Genomic DNA, 22167 nt, shown 5'->3' on the forward strand with positions numbered 1-22167 from the left:
GCTAAAATCTAAACCGACAGTCCGGCAGCCAACACACCGATAAACCTGTCGCGAGTAGGTACCGGACCGTAGCCCAGCGATGCACGTTCGTCCAAACGCGACCGGACAACCAGTTGAGCTGACATCATATCGCGATCAAAAGGTGACCCTCCTTCCCTGCTCCCGCCATGGTCCGTCCGTCCGTCCGTCCGTACCAATTGAGGTATCAGCTTCGATTAGTCAGCTCATCGCGATCTGTTGGAGCTAATTATGCCAGTGTGCGCTAAGTGAACACGGGACGTACATGGGGAATCGGTGATAAATGAGATCGTTGGGACTAAATTTACTTACGCTAACATTTCTTGGGTTTTCACAGTTTGGTATTGTTCCTTTACCATATACCAACAAATATGGTGATTTAGCGTAAGGTTGACGTAAATCAATTCTTTACAGGGTCCGTTTCACCCCAACTTCCAGTTCCTAGCACAGTTGATAGTACCACCACCACCACCACCGATCTCATCCACGCCCATCATAGAATGTCACCCGGTTGGGGATGCTTAATAAATCAACTGCTTCGCGCTTTGGGTCGCGCATTTCGTTGGGTCGTTCCTGTGCAGCCGCTGTTACTGCTGCTGTTACTGGTGCCGGTTGGTGATGTTGAAATTATGACAAAATCGAAACAAAACAATGATCCCCGAGGCATCAGCATCGGTGCTGATGTCACGATACCGAGTGATTCTAATCGCCAGCAGCCAGAGGCAGAGCTTCATCCGGTCCGGACCGGAGGATGTGTCACAAGCACTCAGATGTTTCAGCAAGGATCAGTGGCGAAAATTTTCATATTTGCATTGGAAAACTATTTGCACGCGAGCTGGATCTTGGATGATTGCTGCTTGCTTCTAGCTGCGGAGGACCCGATTAGGAGGATGTACTCACGAATAATCTATTAGATGAAATGAGAAGCAACCTAGTCCATTAGAGTGAATTGAATAAGCGGTGGCGTCTCCTCCTCTACACTTCTTCGCGTAACGTCCCCACAGGGACAAAGCCTGCTTCTCAGCTGTGCCCAAGGAAGTCAAGGAAATTTCCTTTACGAAAAATACCATGATCGAGAATCGAACCCGCGACTGAGTGACTGGATTGGAAACGTTCAGCTCATATACAGAGGAAAAATTTAGCCCAACAGCGTGGGAAAAAATGGATCTCAACGGTCTTTCTGGTTGTTTCAGAGGGTTTTGAAGTGTTTCAGAGTAGTATGGGAAACAGCGACATTTCCGGCTGACTGGATGCAAGGCGTCTTAGTAATGGTACCCAAAATGGGTGTTCTGACTGTATGCGATTATTGCCTGGCATAATGTTACTGTGTCCTCCACAAAGTGATCCTTAACCGGATACAGAAGAAGATTGACGCAACTCTCCGATGGCAGCAAGCAGGATTCCGTGCCGGACGATCCTGTGTGGACCATATTGTCACGCTCCGTATCATACTGGTGCAAATCAATGAATTCCAAGGGTTTCTCTACCTGGTGTTCATTGATTACGAAAAAGCTTTAGACCGTCTCAACAATCACGGAAACAAGTGGGAAGCCCTCAGTCGCAAGATTCTCCCTGAGAAAATCATCGGCCTCATTGAAGCACAGTACAGGGCATTTTCGTGCAGAGTACTGCACAACGGTGTTTTGTCCGAAGGATGTATACTATCACCGCTACTGTTCCTCATCGTAATCGACGAGATCCTGGTAGGTGCGATTGACCGTGAGTCAAATCGTGGATTGCTGTGGCAGCTCATTACCATGGAGCACCTAAATGACTTCGAATTGGCTGATGACGTTGCTCTCCTAGTTCAACGCGCTCTGATATGCAGAGCAAGCTCGATGATCTTGCCAATCGCTCCTGAGCGGCAGGTCTTACCATCAACGTCAACAAGACCAAATCGTTGGATGTAAACACGGTCAATCCTTCCAGCTTTACTGTAGCCGGACAATCGGTAGAGAATGTTGAAAGCTTCCAATATCATGGTAGCCAAATGGCGGCCAATGGCGGCAACAAGATCGACATAGATGCACGGATCAAGAACGCGAAAGCTGCCTTTGCGAGTTAAAGAAATGTATGGAAAAACAACCAGATCAGTCGACGCACCAAAATCTGAATTCTTAGCTCGAACGTGAAATATTTGCTGCTATACGCCAGTGAAACCTGGTGTGTATCAGTGGAGAACACTAAACGGCTGCAGGTCTTCATCAATAGATGCCTGCGGTATGTAATTCGTGCATGGTGGCCTCACAATTGAATCTCCAACGTGGAGCCCCATCGTCGATGTCATCAAAACCCGATAGCGACTGAAATTCAGGAGCGAAAGTGGAGGTGAGTTTGCCACAGCTTTCATTGTGTTGGATGATATGCAGAGGCGCGTGATCGGTTGGTGGCCGATCGACGAAAGAATGTGCAGGCTGAGGATCACGGGCCGATTTTTCAACTTCAGCATAATAAACGTGCACAGCCCACACTCCGGAAGTACTGATGATGACAAGGACGCATTTTACGCGCAGCTCGAACGAAAGTACAATCGCTGCCCAAGCCACGACGTCAAGATCATCATAGGAGATATGAACGCTCAGGTAGGCCAGGAGGATGAATTCAGACGGACGATTGGTAAGTTCAGCGCCCACCAGCAGACAAACGCAAACGGCCTACGACTCATTGATTTCGCCGCCTCCAAAAATATGATCATACGTAGTACCTTTTTCCAACACAGCCTCCCTTATCTTTACACCTGGAGATCACCACAGCAAACGGAATCTCGAATCGACCACGTTCTGATTGACGGACGGCACTTCTCCGACATTATCGACGTCAGGACCTTTCGTGGCGCCAACATCGACTCCGACCACTATCTGGTAATGGTCAAACTGCGCCCAAAAATCTCCGTCATTAACAATGTACGGTACCGGCGACCGCCACGGTACAACCTAGAGCGACCGAAGCAACTGGATGTCGCCTCATCATATGCGCAGAATCTCGAGGCCGCGTTGCCAGACGAGGGCGAGCTCGATGAGGCCCCTCTAGAGGACTGCTGGAGTACAGTGAAAGCAGCCATCAACGACGCAGCCGAGAGCACCATCGGGTACGTGGAACGGAATCGACGGAACGAATGGTTCAACGAAGAGTGCCGAACGATTTTGGAGGAGAAGATCTTAGCGGGGGCGGTAATGCTGCAGCAAGGGACTCGACAGAATGTGGAACGTTTCAAACAGAAGCGGAAACAGCAGACCCGTCTCTTTCAAGAGAAAAAGCGCCGTCTGGAAGATGTGGAGTGTGAAGAAATGGAACTGCTGTGCCGTTCCCAAGAAACACGGAAGTACTATCAGAAGCTCAACGCATCCCGCAACGGGTTCGTGCCGCGAGCCGAAATATGCAGGGATAAAAACGGATGCCTCTTGACGGACGGACGTGAGGTGATCGAAAGGTGGAAGCAGCACTTCGATCAGCACCTGAAAGGCGTGGAGAACGTAGGCACGGGAGCCCACGGCAACGTAGGAAACGACGACGCCAGTACAGCGGAGGACGGAAATGAACCAACTCCCACGCTGAGGGACGTTAAGGATGCCATTCACCAGCTCAAAACCAACAATGCAGCTGGTAAGGATGGTATCGCAGCTGAACTCATCAAGATGGGCCCAGAAAAGTTGATCATCTGTCTGCATCGGCTGATAGTCAGGATCTGGGAAACCGAACAGCTACCGGAGGAGTGGAAGGAAGGGGTAATCTGCCCCATTCACAAGAAAGGCGACCATTTGAAATGTGAGAACTTCAGGGCGATCACTATTTTGAATGCTGCCTACAAAGTGCTATCCCAGATCATCTTCCGTCGTCTTTCGCCTAAAACGAATGAATTCGTGGGAAGTTATCAAGTCGGCTTCATCGACGGTCGGTCGACAACGGACTAGATCTTTACCGTACGGCAAATCCTCCAGAAGGGCCGTGAATACCAGGTCCCAACGTATCACCTGTTCATCAACTTCAAAGCGGCATACGACAATATCGACCGCGCAGAGCTATGGAGAATCATGGACGAAAACGGCTTTCCTGGGAAGCTGACTAGACTGATTAAAGCAACGATGAACGGTGTGCAAAACTGCGTAAGGGTTTCGGGTGAACTATCCAGTTCATTCGAATCTCGCCGAGGACTGAGACAAGGTTATGGGCTCTCATGCCTATTCTTCAACATCGCTCTGGAAGGCGTGATGCGACGAGCCGGGCTCAACAGCCGGGGAACGATTTTCTCAAAATCCGGTCGATTTGTGTGCTATGGTCGTCCGCATAGCACGGACGTTATCGCCAGAACATTTGGAACGGTGGCAGAGCTGTACCCCCGCCTGAAACGCGAAGCAGCAAAGGTCGGACTGGTGGTGAATGCCTCAAAAACAAAGTACATGCTGGTAGGCGGAACCGAAAACGACCGGATCCGTCTGGGTAGTAATGTTACGATAGACGGGGATACTTTCGAGGTGGTGGAGGAATTCATCTACATACCTCGGATCCTTACTGACGGCTGACAACAACGTGAGCCGTGAAATTCGGAGGCGCATCATCAGCGGAAGTCGGGCCTACTACGGGTTCCAAAAGAAACTGCGGTCGAAAAAGATTCACTCACACACCAAATGCACCATGTACAAAACGCTAAGACCAGTGGTCCTCTACGGACACGAGACGTGGACCATGCTCAAGGAGGACCTGCAAGCACTCGGAGTTTTCGAGCGACGCGTGCTGAGGACGATCTTTGGCGGTGTGCAGGAGAACGATGTGTGGCAGAGAAGAATGAACCACGCGAGCATTGGGCGCGAACGAGGATGGAGAACGGCAGCCACAAACCGAGTATTGTGACGTACTATTGTTGATTATGTCTTGTCCTAAATGTGATGTTGAACAAATAAATGTATGTAGATGTATGTATGGTTACTTGGGACAGATACACTGACTAATTTCACGGGCATCGGGACATGAAAGGTCGGAAGAAATAGACCCGCCCAGTGAAAAGTGAACCAGAACACGTGGGAAGGTGTCGTAAATTGTACCTTTTCCCCATTTTCTAGTGCCACTCTCAGCCTCAGGATGATCTGGGACCGCAAGTCCACCGGATTCGTGAACGTCTAGGCCATACTATATTACAATCAATATTGCGATCACGGGTTTCCAAAACCCTGAATGCACCAGATCTACTGGAACTTCTTGAAACGTTTCAAAACGCTACTGAACCCGCTCAAAACTCCTCTGAAATGCCCCTGAAACCACCTGAATCTCCAAGACCAACATCACTGAAACTTTCATGAAACTCCTTGACGCCTTCTGAAACTACCTAGAACGACCGAATAAAAAACTCCAGAAACGTCTCTGAAACCCCCAAAACACTCTAAAACCCTCTTAACCGTTATGTGTCCGACAAACTTTTTGATTTTTTCTACACCGTGCTTTTTAAATGGGCACTGGGTACCCGGGTACCCTGTCGGCCACATAAGGGTCCTGAAACATCTTGAAAGCTTCTTGAATGCTCCAAAACCCTCTGGATCGATCCTGAAATCTTCTGAAATCCCTTGAAACGTCCTGGAGCCTCTGAAATGCCCTTTCAAATCTCCCGAATCTCCTTGAAATGCTTTTGAAATGCCATGAAGCTCACCGAAGCCCCCTGGAACTTCCTAAAAGTCTCTAATATGCCCCCTAAAATCTATTCTGAATCACCTGTGTCACATACTGGGACAGAACCATGGGCAGAACACTGTTATGGACAGACAAAACCTCTAGTGCTCTGGACATCCATTCTAGAGGTTTGATGTCGTCAGAGAAGTGTCTTGTAAGAGTTTGCACTAAAATCTGGTTACATGATATTTGATCTAGACAAGTTGCAACTGATCTAGAGTTTGAGTTGCTTTAGATAAAACATTGCGGACCGACAATGCTCAATATTTACTGTAAAACCATCATTACCCTCCATTCGGGTCACATTTCAAAATCGGTCACGGATACTGACTGTAGAAAGCTCCGAGCTACGTCCTCTACCCCGTGCTTGGTATATGTCGCCCCGTTCTCGTGATAGTTTGCGGTTAGTTCCGAAGCGTGTGGGTGGGCGGTTTCAGTAGGTACCTAAGTGTGAAAGAACCAGCTAGCTAGACTTCGACGGCAGCACCAGCTAGCCATTGTGTTATTTTGCAACTTGTCAGCTTCGCAACGAGCGCGCATATTTATGTTAATTCTCCGCCGCGCTTTGGCTCAAAACACTCCATTATGGTTTGGTTGAGAGGGACGCGAGCGGTGAGGTGCCTCCAGGATGCCTAACTGCAAGGTTCGGCAGAAGCACACTAGCGCACCACCACCGCACCACATCGCAACCATTGCCATTATAATGAGCGAACTTAACGGTGAGCTAGTGAGTGGGCGAACGGGCGTCGGATCCGGCGAGGTATTGAATGAAAACATGTTCAGCAGATTAGTGATTCCCGGATTGCGCTCGGATTGTCTTCTTTTCGCTGCCGTCGCCGCCGCTGCCGTTTCGGGACGCGGACTTTTATTGTTGTTCGACGAAAGCGTGCTGATTTGCACTACTCTCGGTGACACAATTTTTCCCCGCCGAACAATGAAACTCCATTCGGAAAAGGACAAGTGATGCGAAAATGTCAATGTGAATGAAAACAACGAAAAACCGCGGAAAATGAGTCTGTTTCTGGGTGATGATTGGTTGGGCTGAGAGAGCTGACAAATTATTCTGGCTTTGGGCCTCCGTTTGGCAAAATGGTGTGGATGAGGTATTAGAGCTATATTTATGAACACGGTGGGCCCAAAAATAAGTTTTAACTTAACACGATGAGTTTTAGGAATAGGCCATCTGGGCACCCCTAACAGTAATGTGTCCCTTACCGTGGTAATGCAGGGCTCTAGCGTGGTGGATCTTCTTATTCGTTCTATTCTTTTTCTTGGCGTAACGTCCTCATTGTCACAAATTCTGCTTCTCAGCTTAGTGTTCAATGAACACTTCCACAGTTTTTAACTGGAAGCTTCTTCTGGCAAAGGCTGTTTGGTTTGTATATTTTGTGTTCTTTTATCTTCTAAACCATGGTGGGATAACCTTCTCAACAGACTCCTGAACAGGGAGGTCAAGGTAATGTGATATTAAGGATCGTCTTCTATAACCTAAGTCATAGACAGAACTATTCATTTCTTGACCCACTACACAACAGCCCCATGGTCGCCAAACCTTTCGTCTCTCCGGAACCACCAAGAAGGCATTGCTTCAGAAAGGTACTAGTGCACATCGCACCCTCAAGGTTAGCTGCGTAGTCTGCAGCAACGAACATTGATGACTCGCTTTGGAGAGTTCATCACGATAGCATGCTGGCGCTTAGCCAGTTTCCCGAGTGGTCCTCACCACTCCCTTTGTCCTCGGAAGGCGGGCATGGTTAACCCCGCTCGCGCCCAACTGCTTGGCAGATATCAAGAATTGATGCCCATGTGCAACCCGATCTGACCTGCTGAATGCAAGGGTATCACTACCCTCCAAGCCCTATCAGCTGTACCAGAAGGTTGCAGACAGCAGCGTCTCTACTTGCCCCGCCCTTGCCGGGGACCCCTTTCCAACCGCGGGCTCGGATTCAACTCAGTAGACCGACGCCACGACAGCACCACTACCGGGACTTCCTCTCCGCGGCCACTTAATCGCTGTAAGGGTTGATCTCGACCGCATGACCTACGAAGCCGACTCCGAACCCCTGGACCACCTCTTGTACTGCATCAGAACTAGCCATTCTCCGAGTCCACGCGCCACCTCCTCTGTAGCTTCCAGACGATATGGGTGATAGTCGTTGAAACGGCGTTCCAGCCAAACTCATCCCTACACATCCTCTGGACCAAATTGTCCAGAGTTGTGTCCTCCCCGCATATGGCATGCATGCGGACACGCATTATGTGAAAACGCGTGCACACGAACAAAACGTGTTCCGCCGTTTACTCTAAAGTCTAAAGCATTGCACACTGGGATTCGGGAGAATCCGCATGCCCGAAACGGTGTAGATACTTCCCCATGGCGCCTATTAATCCAACTATCTACCCTCGGTATTAACCTATGGGTCCACCTTCCTTTGGTGGAACTGTCCCACGCGCGCTGCCATTTGACCATAGAGGCCATCCTGGTAGTCCTGCGTATGCCTCTTGTGCCGCGCATTTTGAAGCACTCCATGTCCTCACTGATAAGGATGCCGATAGGCACCATACCAGTAATGACGCAGAGAGCGTCGTGTGACACGGTACGGTACGCGCTCGCAACCGCAAGTACTTTCCAGCTTTCGTCGGTAGCTTAGTACTTAGCGCAGTGCCCCACGCCGGGCCGCCATACCTAAGTATAAACGTAGCAACACTAGCCAGAAGTTTGTGCTTACTGGCGTGTACTGTAGAGCTATTTTGCATCATCCGGGACAGTGCCACAACAGCTGTGCAGACTTTTTTACAGGCATAATCGACGTGGCTACTAAAGGTAAGCTTATCGTCGATAATCACGCCCAAGTGTTTGACGGAGCGCTTTGACAGGATAGTGCACTCACCTACACTGATCTCTGCTTGCTGCTCTGACTTCCGGTTGTTAACAACCGTTACCTCAGTCTTGTGGTGAGGCAGCTCCAGTTTCCTGGACCGCATCCACGCCTCCACAACCTTGATCGAGTGGTCGGTAGTCAACTTCACCTCCTCGATCGTTTCACCGTACACTTCAAGCGTAATGTCGTCGGCAAATCCGACAATCTCCCCTCTTATTGGGTACTCTAACCTCAACACCTCGTCGTACATGACATTCCATAACACCGGACCCAGGATGGAACCAGAGCGTTCATGATTAACAAAAATTTTAATCATGATTAATCATTGATGATTAAAATTTTTATTTCAGTGATTATTGATTATGATTAATGATTAATTTGATTTTGAGGATGATTTAAGATTATGATTAATGATTAAATTTGGTTTTATCTGTGATTATCGATTATGATTAATGATTAAAAATGGTTCATTGATTAAAAATCATGATTAATCATGATTAATCAATCACAAAAACTGGAAGTGATTAAAACATATTTGTTGTTAAAAATATTTTTGAAGTTTTAAAAGTAAAAGATTACTTTGTCTGGGAGATTTTTGAAAGAAAAATCTCAAATTATAATATTTAGAACAGCATTTAAACCAACTTTAAGGCTCAAGCATCCGTCATTATTTTTCGGAAAATAAAAAGCAGTTTTCTCGCTGCAAATCAAAACAAGGATCATGAAAATATATTCACTGCATTATATTCCTCATATGGAGTACAGTGAATATATTTTCATAGCAAAAACCTTTGTTTTGAACGAAAAAACTGCTTTCAAATGTTTGATGATGACGATGATTTCAATGACGAAAAGTTCAACGTTAATTAAATAATATATTTTATATGATGAATCATTTTTGGTGATGAATGATTAATGATTGACTAGTTTTTTTCTTATGATTATGATTACTGATTAATGATTAAATTGGGAAATCAGTGTGATTAAGATTAATGATTAATGATTAAATGAGAAATTTTTGTGATTATGATTAATGATTTTTGATTAATCTTAATCATTAATCATTAATCATGATTAAATTTATGATTAATCATTAACGCTCTGGATGGAACCTTGAGGGACTCCTGAGGTTATGTGAAAGCACTTCCGACCCACCTCCGTGTCGTAAACTAGTACTCGATTCTGAAAGTAACTTTCGAGAATCTTGTACAGGTACCCTGGTATCCCCAGACGCATGCCGTACTGCACAGACGCAAGAGCGCATCGGCAATAGCAGCCCAACTGGCGCCATTAAATGCATTCCTTACGTCCAGAGTCACTACCCCGCAGAAGCGAATTCCCCTCCTCTTAGGCTCGAGTGCTTTCTTGGCGGTTTTGGTAACCGACAAGATAACGTCTACGGTCGACCTCCCCTTCCGTAAGACCATTTTCGCCCTCGGTGAACCTCAACATTCTATTGAGGATGATCTTTTCGAGCACCTTCCCCGCCGTGCCGATCAAGCATATTGGTCTATATGCCGACGGGTCTCCGGGTGGTTTCCCCGCCTTTGGCAATAGTACCAGGCTCTGACTCTTCCAAGCTTCTGGGAAAACTCCCTCGTCCAGACATTTCTGCATAGCAGACCTGAACATCTCGGGAGCCTCTGCAATAGCTACTTTTAAGGCCAGGTTCGGAACTCCGTCCGGACCTGGGGCCTTACCTACGCTAAGGGACTTAGCTATCCCCGCAAGTTCCACATCGGTGACCCTTTCCTCATCGCCAGCCCCAGTCCCCGGCTGTCCTACGAAAGGAGGCCAAGGACTAGGATCATGACGCGGAAAAAGTCCTCCAATGACCCCCTCCAACATCTCTGGAGATTGCTCTGTAGGAGCCATCGCACCTCTCGTCTTGGCCATAACGATCCTGTAGGCGTCATCCCACGGGTTCGTATTGGCACTCTGACAGAGTGTCTGTATTCCGACGGGTCTCCGGGTGGTTTCCCCGCCTTTGACAATAGAACCAGGCTCAGCCACTTTCAAACCTCTGGGAAAACATCCTTGTTCAGGGATTTCTGTAACCTAAATATCCCGGAAGCCTCTGCAATAGCGACTTGTAAGGCCAAGTTCGGAATTCGGTCCGGACCTGGGACCTTACCTTCGCTAAGAGACTTTGCTATCCCCGCAAGTTCCACATCGGTGACCCTATCCTCAGCGCTAGCCCGGCTGTCCTACGAAAAAAAGGCCAAGGACTACGATCAGAGCTATTACACCTCTTGTCTTGGCCATCACGATCCTGTAGGTATTACCCCACGGATTCGCATGGGTCCTCTGACAGAGACCCTCAAAGCAGGCCTTTTTGCTTGCCTTTATCTCAGTTTTCAGTGCGGCTTTAACAGTGGCGAACACCACTCGGCATTCGTTTTGCTCTTCGGCAATTCGTGTTCGCTGCATCCGCCACGTAGCCCGTAGGCAGGTGCGGCGCAGGTCCGCAATCGCTTGAGTCCACCAGTAAGCCGGTCGTCTACCATTGCTGGGGAGGACTTGCTTCGACATGATCGCATCGAATGCACGCGAGAGCACCACCATTAGCTCGCCATCGCCTAAATTTAGTTTAGCAAGTAGGTTTTGCTCACAGCGAATGATGATGTCTTCCACCTACCAGGATTTGGCCTTGGCCTAGCCACATCTTCCTCTACCTACTGCATGCTGTTGTTGAAGTTGATTCTGTGGCGAACCTTCAGGTGATCGCTGTGAGTGTAACGATCCAGTTCGAGGCCAGGACTATAAAAAGTAACGTCGATAATCGACTCCGCTCCGTTCCGACTAAAGGCATCTTTGGTACCGACATCAGTCAGTGTCTCTAGCAGGATCTGTCATGGCCTTTACAGTCCCATGATTTGTGTCCTGGTACCATCACCTAAAGCAGGCCTATGTTACGAATGGGGGTGGGAAGTTCGGGGTAAAGTAGCCCCCCCCCCCTATGGGCATGGCCGTGACACGAATCAAACCCCGTGTGGTAGACATGATACTTTACGAAAAGTTCTGGACCGGGAATCGAAACCATTACCCCCAACTTGGTCATGCCTTTACAGCTGTAGCTAAATGGGTGGAACAATATCAAGCCTCACTTTAATTTCCAACAAAACAAAACATCGAATGTACCGTAAACCAAATTACTCATTCACTTTACTAATTCTGTACTCATGTTTTCATTTTCACGGTTTTAATCTTTTTAAAGCCATCCCGTTGTTCACAACATTGTTTATATTTAATCACTTCGTGACAATCTTTTTCCTGCTTCCCCATCGCTCGTTGACATTCTATACACCGCCTATCCTCCCATGTCAACGGTTGGAATCCAACGGAAAGCCCCCCGGGCAACGACAAACCTCCCCGTAAGATAAACTACAATTTATATGTTAAAATTGCAAATATATTAAGTTTATTGTTTATCACTTTGCTGCGATGTTCTGCACTTCATCCACGCCCGGAACATTGCTATCGGCGGTAACACCCCCAGTGAAGTACATCGGCAAACGAGATGCTCTTGTTTTTTCCGGCTTCCGTTTCTTATAGAGGAGAGCAGCTATACGAGAAAAGCTTCCACGCCAGCACCATTCACTCATTCGCGTTCACTTGCGAAACAGAACAGAGGACATTCTCCAGAACAGAAGTGGCGGCATCTCCACCTTCATTTGTTGCAAGCTACCGACCGACATCGCATCGCAACGGATGCACTGCACACGGAGATCTATCTACGGAACGGAACGGAACGGAGTCGACAACAAGCGACGACGATAACAACAATAGCAACAACATCGCCATCGCCGCGGCTAGAAAGCGATGAAGATGCATTTTTCCCCGAAGAGCGTCGTCGTCGTCGTCGTCGTCGTCAGGAACAAAAGAAAGCAACATTCGCCTTATTTATGTCGGCCCGAGTGACACGTCGCTTCCGGGGGAGGTGGCGAGAAACTTGGAGGCGTCTTCGCTTCGGAACGGTGCATGAACCGCTTGGAGGTCCCATTGGATTGGGTGCGGGAACATACTTGCGCACAAACACGGCGAACTGAAGCATCGAGGAATTCTTAATTTTTGTGCCACTTTCGAGCGTAAACATTGCACGGAAGCCGGGCAAAGAAACGACAGTATAAGCGGATACGCGGAACTACACTGTCGTGGCTGACGGTGTGGAGTTAGTTCGGGACGAGCGACGCGAAGAAGGGAAATGATAATGGAAATGCACTGTTTAACGGACGTGGCGAGGTGATGACGACGGAAGGGAAACAGTTGGCACTGAGAAAAACTACATAACTGATGCTTTAATGGAAAAAGTTAGGGCTGCTGGAGAAGGTCCATCCGTGCAGGAAATTGATACATTGTTTCAATTGAGCTTTTTAATTATGGTTGTCGTATTGTAACTAGAAGCAATGCAATGAGAAAATTGATATCTGTTGGCTGGTGTCAGCGTCCGTTTGTTTGTAGGGAAGCAGTGCCGTTCTCAAGCAACAAGCTACTCGGGTTAGGAGATTGAAATGTGAAGGCAGCACTTCAAGGAACACATGAATGGCGCAGTAAACGCAGATACGGAAGATCAACGCAACGTAGCGGAAGATTGCCAACATTAGAACGGCTGATGACGGGAACTAACATACTCGATAAGATCAACGACGGGTGACGGAATTCCGTGCCTGCTGTTCAAAATTACCCCAGAGTTTGCAATAAGGTACGTAATCCTCCATTTGGGACATTTTTGTTGCCATTAGATAATGTAATGTAGCGAGAGCCCGGTGTAGTAGCCTACATGTAATGTACAACCGATCCGGACAATTTGTCTGTTTCATAGATGAGGTATCTAGAGGCACGTTACACTACATTTGCGACATTTGTGCCTTCGACATAAAATGAGCCTACACTACTTACTTACTTACTTACCTGTGGCCAGGTCAAATTTTTGTCAACTTGCTTTATTTCGTTGTTGAGGCTGCGCCGCCATGAGTCTCTGTGTCTGCCACTGCTTCGATGTCCTGCTGGGTTCCAATCTAACGCTTGCTTGCAGATTTCGTTTCAGCCCCTGCGTAGAGTGTGGCCGACTCACCTCCACTTTCGCTCCCGAATTTCTGGAGATCCAATTGTGAGGCCAGCATGCGTGAATTATATACCGCAGGATTTTGGTGCGTCGACTAATCTGGTTGTTTTTCCATACATTTCTTAAACTCACAAAAGCAGCCCTCGCCTTCTTGATCCGTGCACCTATCCCGATCTTGGTGCCGCCATCGGCCGCCTTTTGGCTAACAAGATATTGGAAGCTTTCAACATTCTCCACTGATTGCCCAGCTACCGTAAAGCTGGAAGGGTTGACCGTGTTTACATCCAACGATTTCATCTTGTAGAAGTTGATGGTAATAGCTGCCGCTAAGGAAAGATTGGCAAGATCATCGAGCTTGCTCTGCATATCAGAGCACCGTTGAGCTAGGAGAGCAACGTCATCAGCCAATTTGAAGTCATTTATGATTATGGGCTGCCACAGCAATCCACGGTTTGGTTCGCGATCAATCGCACCTACCAGGATCTCGTCGATTGCGATGAGGAACAGTAGCGGTAATAGTATACATCCTTGCCTCACTCCAGCAACGACCTGGATGAGATCGGACAAAACACCGTTGTGCAGTACTCTGCACGAAAATGCCCTGTACTGTGCTTCAATGAGGCCGAGGATTTTCTCAGGGAGAATCTTGCGCCTAAGGGCTTCCCACATGTTTCCGTGATTGATACAGTCGAAAGTTTTTTCGTAATCAATGAACACCAGGTAGAGAGACTCTTGGAATTCATTGATTTGCTCCAGGATGATACGGAGCATGACAATATGGTCCACACAGGATCGTACGGCACGGAATCCTGATTGCTGCCGTCGGAGAGTTGCGTCAATCTTCTCCGGTTAAGGGGCTGTCCATAAACCACGTGGTCATTTTTTTGGGACTTTTCAAATCCCCCCCCCCCCCCCGCGTGGTCATTCGTCCATACAAATTTTTTTATTAGTCCATACAAAATGATAATTTGCCGAACCCCCCCCCCCCCCCCTCATGACCACGTGGTTTATGGACAGCCCCTAAGGATCACTTTGCAGAGGACTTTGAGAACGATACACAGTAACATGATGCCTTGCCAATTATCGCATACAGTCAGGTCACCCTGTTTGGGTACCTTTACAAAGACGCCTTGCCGGAAATGTCGCGGTTTCCCATATGTTACTGAATAGTTGATGCAGTAGTTGTGCGGATACTACGGAGTCAATTTTGAGCATCCTAGCTGATATGTGGTCGCCCCCTGGGGCCCTGTTCGATTTCCTGCACTGATGGAGCTTCGGTGTTGACATGGGTAATGCGTTGAACCCTTGGCGGATCATGCTGAGGTGTTGATGGTGTGACCGACACTTGAAAAAGGTTTCCAGAGTGCTCGAACAAGCGTTTCAGCTGGTCAGCTGGGTCGGTCAGTAACTGTCCAGACGTGTCTTTCACGGGCATCGTAGCATTCATCTTAGTCCCACTAAGACGACGTGAAACATCGTAGAGGAGACGGATGTCGCCGGTGTTTGCGGCTTTCTCGCTTCCGTCACCTACTGAGTCTTCCCACGCTCTTTTATCCCGTCTACATGCGCGTTTCACTTCCTTCTCGAGAGCACTGACGGGCTACGGCTTTGGCTCCTCATGTTTTCGCTCGCTCTATCGCGGCTTTGGCGTTCCTTCGCTCCTAAATCTTCCTCCAGGTATCATCTGTGATCCACTGTTTTCTCCGGGAGCGTAGCTCACCCAAATTATTCTCGCCGATGGTGACGAAGGCGTTCTTGATGGCGCTTCATTGATCTTCTACGCTTCCACCTGCTGTGTGAAGAATTAGCAATAAGTTAAAATTCACAAATACAAAGAAATTAAAAAAAAAAAAAAAAGCTTCCACCTGCTGGAATATCCGCAGCACAGTTCTCTAGCTCCTCGACGAAGGAGCTTTTCATCGCAGCGTCTTTCAGTCAGCGTGTGTTGAACCGACGCCCGATTTTCTGCTCCTGTCGATGGATCCTGGCAATGCGCAGTCGGATCTCGCCTATTAGAAGATGATGGTCGGACGTTTATGTCGACGCTACGTTTGTTCCGCACATCAAGATGGTTCCGTCTCCATTTTTGGCTGAGGCCGATGTGGTCGATTTGATTTTCCGTGACGCCATCACGGGAAACGCTTGCTGATAGTCCGAGTTGTCGGAACCAACCTTCGCGTTGAAGGCACCCATGAGGATCTTGATATTACCTTTCAGAATCTTGTCCACGACAGCATTGAGTTGACTGTAAAAGTTCTCTTCGTCTTGCAATTCGGCAGCGTAACATTGGATCATGGCAAGGTTTCGAAACCGTGTTCTGAATCTGGCTACAATTATCCTCTCATTAATAGGTTCCCACTTCATGAGTGCAGCGGGGGCGTGAGCGCTGAGCAGGAAACCAACTCCACGGTGGCGAACAGCGTGTTCACCTCGTAGGCCAGAGTATAACAGGATTTGACCCGACGCCAATCTGTGTTCTTTTTCAGCTTACTACCGTTTGGTGAAACATACATTGCATTGTAAACGTGATATAATCAAAATATTATTTCTAGTGCTCTTATTAACGAGTTTTAGTCAAAATGAGCCATTTAACGAACCGACTACAATGTTAATGAAGTTATTAATTTTCACGTGGTAGTGACTCCTGTCGAATTCAATCATAAAATCAACCCGTAAAATGGACTATTGTCATAGACGGCTGGCATATTAGGCCAAGGTATGGTTCACATCAGGCCCGTGCACAGAAGTGGCGCCAAGGGAGGGGTTTTTCCCAATTTCGGCAAAAGGCGGAGGGGCGCATAGTGTATGAAGCGCCGGTAATGGGGAGGGTTAAACCCCCAAACCCCCCCCCCCCCCCCCCCCCCTAGTGCACGGGCTTGGTTCACATGCCCTACATGAAATACGCTGAAATAGCCATAAATTATCGTCTATCCGAAGATTATCTTCTAACAATTAGTTATGTTCATTCATAATGAAATAATATCCTCAATAGCTTACTACATCATCTGCCTGCTGTTACAAGTACGCAAAATCACTCTGCAGCTCCATTCAACTTTGAAATTAAAAAAAAAAAAATAAGTTATGCATTACCTGCAAGGATTACCGATGTTCTTTACTATCTATGTACCTTGGGGGCGAATAATATGAAAAAATAAACCACTTTAATCCTCCAAGCGAGCGCAAAAGCTTTGCTTTTCCGCCTCTGCAAACAGCGCACACAACGCGCTCGCGGAAACCAGTCAGTGTGAATACAAAAACCTACTTTTTCTGCGCACGTTTCCAATGCAATGCCCCGCACAAACACACCATAAAAGCAAATGAAATTGCTCCGGCACTAATTATATCAGACTGATTTTTCCTGTTTTTTTCTTCTCCATCTCGTCCACAGGTAAGCCTTCGCAAGCTCTCGGTCTCGAGAATTAAGAAGAATAGCAGAACTACATTCAGCGCCAACAACAAGAACAAAAGCTTCCTAGGAAACTGAAGGGGAGACACAGAAAGGCATCCTTCCTCCTACTCTTCTCCATTCATGAAAGAGAGTTGCCACCATAGAGACACTACCGGTAACTAGGACATCATCGGGTGGAGTGGAGAAAGAAAACTCCGCCAAGTCCTTGCACATCCTCCCTATTGTGCAGCGCAGCAGCTTGGGACAAGAGCTGCTTCAAGAGCGATAGAAAACAATAAGATTACAATTTCGCAGCATCGCCCGTCGAGGAAAGGAGGGGGTGACTTTGCGCAAGAAAATAACAATTAAGTGCACCTTGAAAGTAGTTGTTTCCTTTGTGTCCTATTCTAGTCGGTAGAGATGAAAGAAGGTTAGGCGAAGTCGTTTCAAGAATACACGTTTCCAACAACGGTCGGTTTCAGCGCAGGAACTACACGACTGATACTATCACTTTTAACTGTACAACTACATACTCCTACTAGTCTTAAGGCGAAAGGTCGGTGGGTCGTTACGCGAGTGCTTGTTTCACGATTCGGGCGCGAGTGATTGTGTGTGCGTGTTCTGTGTTAACCAATTCTACGATTACGATCCAATGGCAAATCATAACTCGAAAGATTCTAAACGGTTCCGTCGAGTAATAAGGAGCTATCCTAGGTGCTAGCAGCAGATGAGTCTCGGTGTCTCGATTCCCTTCGATAGTTTTGGTTCCTTTTCGAATGGCACCACTATATCGGCCGCGTCTGTACCACCATCCGGAGACGAAGGCAACATCGAGCGCAGCTACCCTTACAAGGCCCATTGATAGTAATAGTAGTACCGATCCGGTACCTCGTTTAATCCGACCTACTGCCGGTAGCTGTGTCAGTACCTTTGATAGCGACGATTGTGACAATTGTACCGCCAGCTGCTGCCGCTACTGCCGCAACCGTAGAGTCCATCCGGAAGGAGTAGATCGCATCGGAGTCGTCGTCATCGTCGTCGTCGACAGTCGTTGTGGTTGGTGTTGTTGTTTTTGTAGCTGTAGTAGTGGTAGTAGTGGTGGAGGTGGTGATCTGCAGCTGGTGGAAATCATCTGTAGTCGACGGCGACAGCAGCGGCAACTACTCTAGCAGCAATGAAACTCGTGAGCCCACTGAGGGCTGCCATCCTAGCCCTCGTCATGGCACTCGTCGAGTCCGCTGGAGGTAAGTGGGATATTGATTGGGATTGATTATGTTTTGAAACGTTAAGAAGGAATTACCTTGTGAAATTATTTATACACTGGAACCTCAACTTGGGTTCACTTCTTTTAAGCTAGAGTTAAAGTACGATCCACTCAAATTTGTCAGGAAGGAAATATTCAAATTTAACGTCCATCAATTCCAGGAATTCTAGACCCCTACATATCCGGCAATTTCTTTATACCTAATACACATACTACCACACATTTGTAAGCAAATGGTTTGATCCGTTAAGTTTCACAACTGAAGTAAAAACGGTTAAATTAACGGTCGTTGAACGTCTAGGTGTAAGATCATACTGCTCTTATGATATATGCTGAGCGTAGCTCTGAACGAGCTTGTCGAGAATAACCAAATCGAACAGTTTAGATGAGGAACGCAGCGCAGCTATGCAACGATAGTTTGAAACGTCCAGTCCATTATGCTACCTTCCTTAAACATTGGAAAAACATACTATAGTTTCCAACTGGTCGGAAATGTGTAAATTGTTGTGCTCATCGAGCAATTCCACTCGAATATCGAGGTCTGAAATCTCGACTCGAATGAGGTAACTTGCCATGTAAATCAAATGGTGAGTCACATCACTCGGGTCGATTTATCACCTCGATATTCTAAAATTCAGGAAAAAACCCTAATTAATACACGTAGCGGTGATGGAACCTTTCTCGTCCCTTCGAAACTCCATTTCAATAAAACTCAAGTGACATGTTGATGTATATCGCACTTTCAAACAATTACCAGAAATACATTTCATGATACCAGAAATCATATCGTTTATCTGGCTTTTAATGATTGATCCTCGAACTCTCAAGAAAAAGCCGCTATCTTGAATGTGGAGCTGCCATTTAGAATTTAAGAGAGCCATGTTCTGGTCGCTATTTTTGGAGTCCAGGAAACTTCCCTACGAGAAATATACCCATATTGAATGGTATTAGAGTCTGAAACTTCATTAAACAGCCGCCATCTTGAAAATTAGGAGCCGCCATCTAAAATTTTGAACCGCCATCTTGGATATTGTGGTCGCCATTTTTGGACTCTGGACATCTTCCCCATTCTGAATATACCAGATTCTAAAACACCATTGAATAGCCGCCATATTAAATTTGGAGCCGTCATCTTGGATTTTGGAGATGGCGGTCACCATTTTCGGAATGCAGACATCTTCCCCATACCAAATATACTAATGTTGCATTGTTTTGGCCCTACAACACCATTAAACAACCGCGATCTTAAATTTGGAGCCTTTCAAATTTTAGATCGCCATCATGAACATTCTGGTCGCCATTTTAACTCTGGACATCTTACCCATACCAAATATATTCATATTGCATGGTTTCAAGGCTTCAAACTACATTGAACAGCCGCCATCTCGAATTTGGATCCGCTATATTTGATTTTAGACCGCTATCTTGGATATTCTGGTTATTATTTTTGGACTCCCGCCATCTTATCCATACCCATATTGCATGGTTTTAGAGCCTAAATCTTCATCAAATAGTCGCCATCTTGAATTTGAAGCCGCCACCTTGGATTTTAGATCGCCATCTTGGATATTTTGGTTGCCATTTTTTGACTCCGGACATCTTCCCCATGCCAAACATACCAATATTGCATGGTTTTAGAACCCAAACTAAATTAAACAGACGCCATCTTGAATTTGAAGCTGCCATCTAGGATTTTGAGCCTCCATCTTGGATATTCTAGTCACTATTTTTGGAGTCCAGACATTCTCCCCATATCAAATATACCCATATTGCATGCCTTAAGAGCCCACATCTCTGTTAAACAGCCGCCATCTTGAATTTGGAGCCGCCATCTTGATCATTTGGCTGCCATATGGAATTTTGGGCCAAAATCGTGGAACTTCTGGTCTCCAGTGTTGATTTCCACACAAAATTCGTCAACCATGCTAAATGTTACAAAATCGCCGCAGTTTGATATATCGCATGATGGGGCTAGGTTTAGTTTTATATATGGCCAGTTCTACCGGTACTGGTCTGGATCACTGAAATGGCCATAACTCAGGAACGCCTTGACCGATCCGGACCATTTTTAATAGCAAACAATGCGGTAAAATTCCGGTTCGATTCAAGCTATAATCCGAAAAATTGGTCAATGCAGAGGTTCCCAAACTTTTTGCTATCGCGGCGCCTTTTGAAATTTTCAAAAATTTCGCGGCGCACCTACATCTTTTGACAGAGAATTTTCACTATTTTAGAACAATGTTCAGTTCAAACATTTAAATGCAAAATTGTGAAGAACTTTCAGTACCATCCTCTCCTCTCCTCTTCTTGGCGTAACGTCCTCACTGGGACAAAGCCTGCTTCTCAGCTTAGTGTTCTATGAGCACTTCCACAGTTATTAACTGAGAGCTTCCTCTGGCAATGACCATTTTGCATGTGTATATCGTGTGGCAGGCACGAAGATACTCTATGCCCAAGGAAGTCAAGGAAATTTCCTTTACGAAAAGATCCTGGACCGACCGGGAATCGAACCCGTCACCCTCAGCATGGTCATGCTGAATACCCGTGCGTTTACCGCCTCGGCTATATGGGCTTTCAGTACCATGTTTCCCCAAAATCCAATTAAAACTGAGTTGCTGGGGTTAAAAACGTGTGTTCAATCAAAAATTTTATAAATATTTGTTAGTATTATTAAACAAGGTAAACCAATATGTCAAAATTTTTTGCAGATAGAGCGTGCTGCTGATGCCTTAGGGGCTGTCCATAAACCACGTGGTCATGAGGGGGGGGGGGGGGGGGTTGGTTCGGCCAATGAGCGTTTTGTATGGACGAATAAAAAAAATTGTATGGACTAATGACCACGCGGGGGGGGGGGGGGTGAGAAGTCCCAAAAAAATGACCACGTGGTTTATGGACAGCCCCTTATAATTCAGCAAAAAAAAATAGTAAAACTGTTGCAATACCTTAATGATTATCATAAAATTTTATAAAAACGTTAAATTTTTGTTGGAATTACAAAATTTTCAAAAACTGTTTGTTAAGAATATGGTGTGGTAAATTTCAGCAAACTTTAGTACAAAAATATAATGTTCAGGACTAGGCTGATGATGGATCATTCATTTACATGCGTTTGATCATTATGTCTTGAGAAAAGCTTGAAGGTCTATCTTTCACATAAGACTATTTCGTCCAACAATAGATAAAGAAGTGCCTTTAGTGCAAATACTTTATAAAAAATGTCTGAATGTCGATCAAAAGTTACTTACCTTTTTCATAATTTTCCATTAAAGACAAGGTATTCGGAGTACATAGCTCCAATAAAATCATTTTTGAGATGTGATCTACTTGCACATAACCGAAAATTTGCAGAAGTATTCTGTGATAGTGACGTTAGTACAAAATGTCATCCCGAAAAGCAGAATACAACATAAAGACCGGGAGACTGACGGAAACTATTCTGGAAAGAATTGTAATAAGATTTTTGAAATAGGTAATTACTTTCAGTTACAAGCTGTTGGTGGAATCGAAAACTGAACTGGAGTATAGGGAATCCAATCATCTATTTTTGAATCTTAACCAAGAATTTCTCAAAACTCCGAGAATTTAAAAATTTGATAAAAATCAAAATGTTTTAAGAGGATACCAAAATTTCAAGAATATTCGAAGGTTAGTATAGTTTTTGGAAAAATGCCGTGCCACAACGCATCGAAGATCCATCAAATAAAAAAATATGTTCCGATATTGAATTACATTGTTTTGGCTCAAAACCATGCGGCGCACCAGCGAAATGTTCACGGCGCACCAGGGCGCCGCGGCGCACAGTTTGGGAAGCACTGGGTCAATGGAAAGTGCCTTAAAAGTGAGTGAGCTTATTTTGCGCACAGACATACATACATACACACATACAGAAATC

At 46.3% G+C, this 22167-nt stretch overlaps 1 protein-coding gene across 20 annotated transcripts in view; it reads left to right on the forward strand.

The window, feature by feature from the left end:
* The window catches only part of LOC109422898 (disintegrin and metalloproteinase domain-containing protein unc-71), a 1549374-nt gene that overhangs the window by 433034 nt on the left and 1094173 nt on the right, over window positions 1-22167 (forward strand). For all 20 annotated transcript variants that reach the window (XM_062845411.1, XM_062845413.1, XM_062845424.1 and 17 more), the window contains exon 2: window positions 17012-18255. In XM_062845411.1, the coding sequence (XP_062701395.1) occupies window positions 18186-18255 (70 nt within the window). In that variant the 5' untranslated portion in view covers window positions 17012-18185. The remainder of the gene's footprint in view (window positions 1-17011; window positions 18256-22167) is intronic.

This window comes from Aedes albopictus, chromosome 1 (assembly GCF_035046485.1).
Source record: "Aedes albopictus strain Foshan chromosome 1, AalbF5, whole genome shotgun sequence".
NCBI classification, from domain to species: domain Eukaryota; kingdom Metazoa; phylum Arthropoda; class Insecta; order Diptera; family Culicidae; genus Aedes; species Aedes albopictus.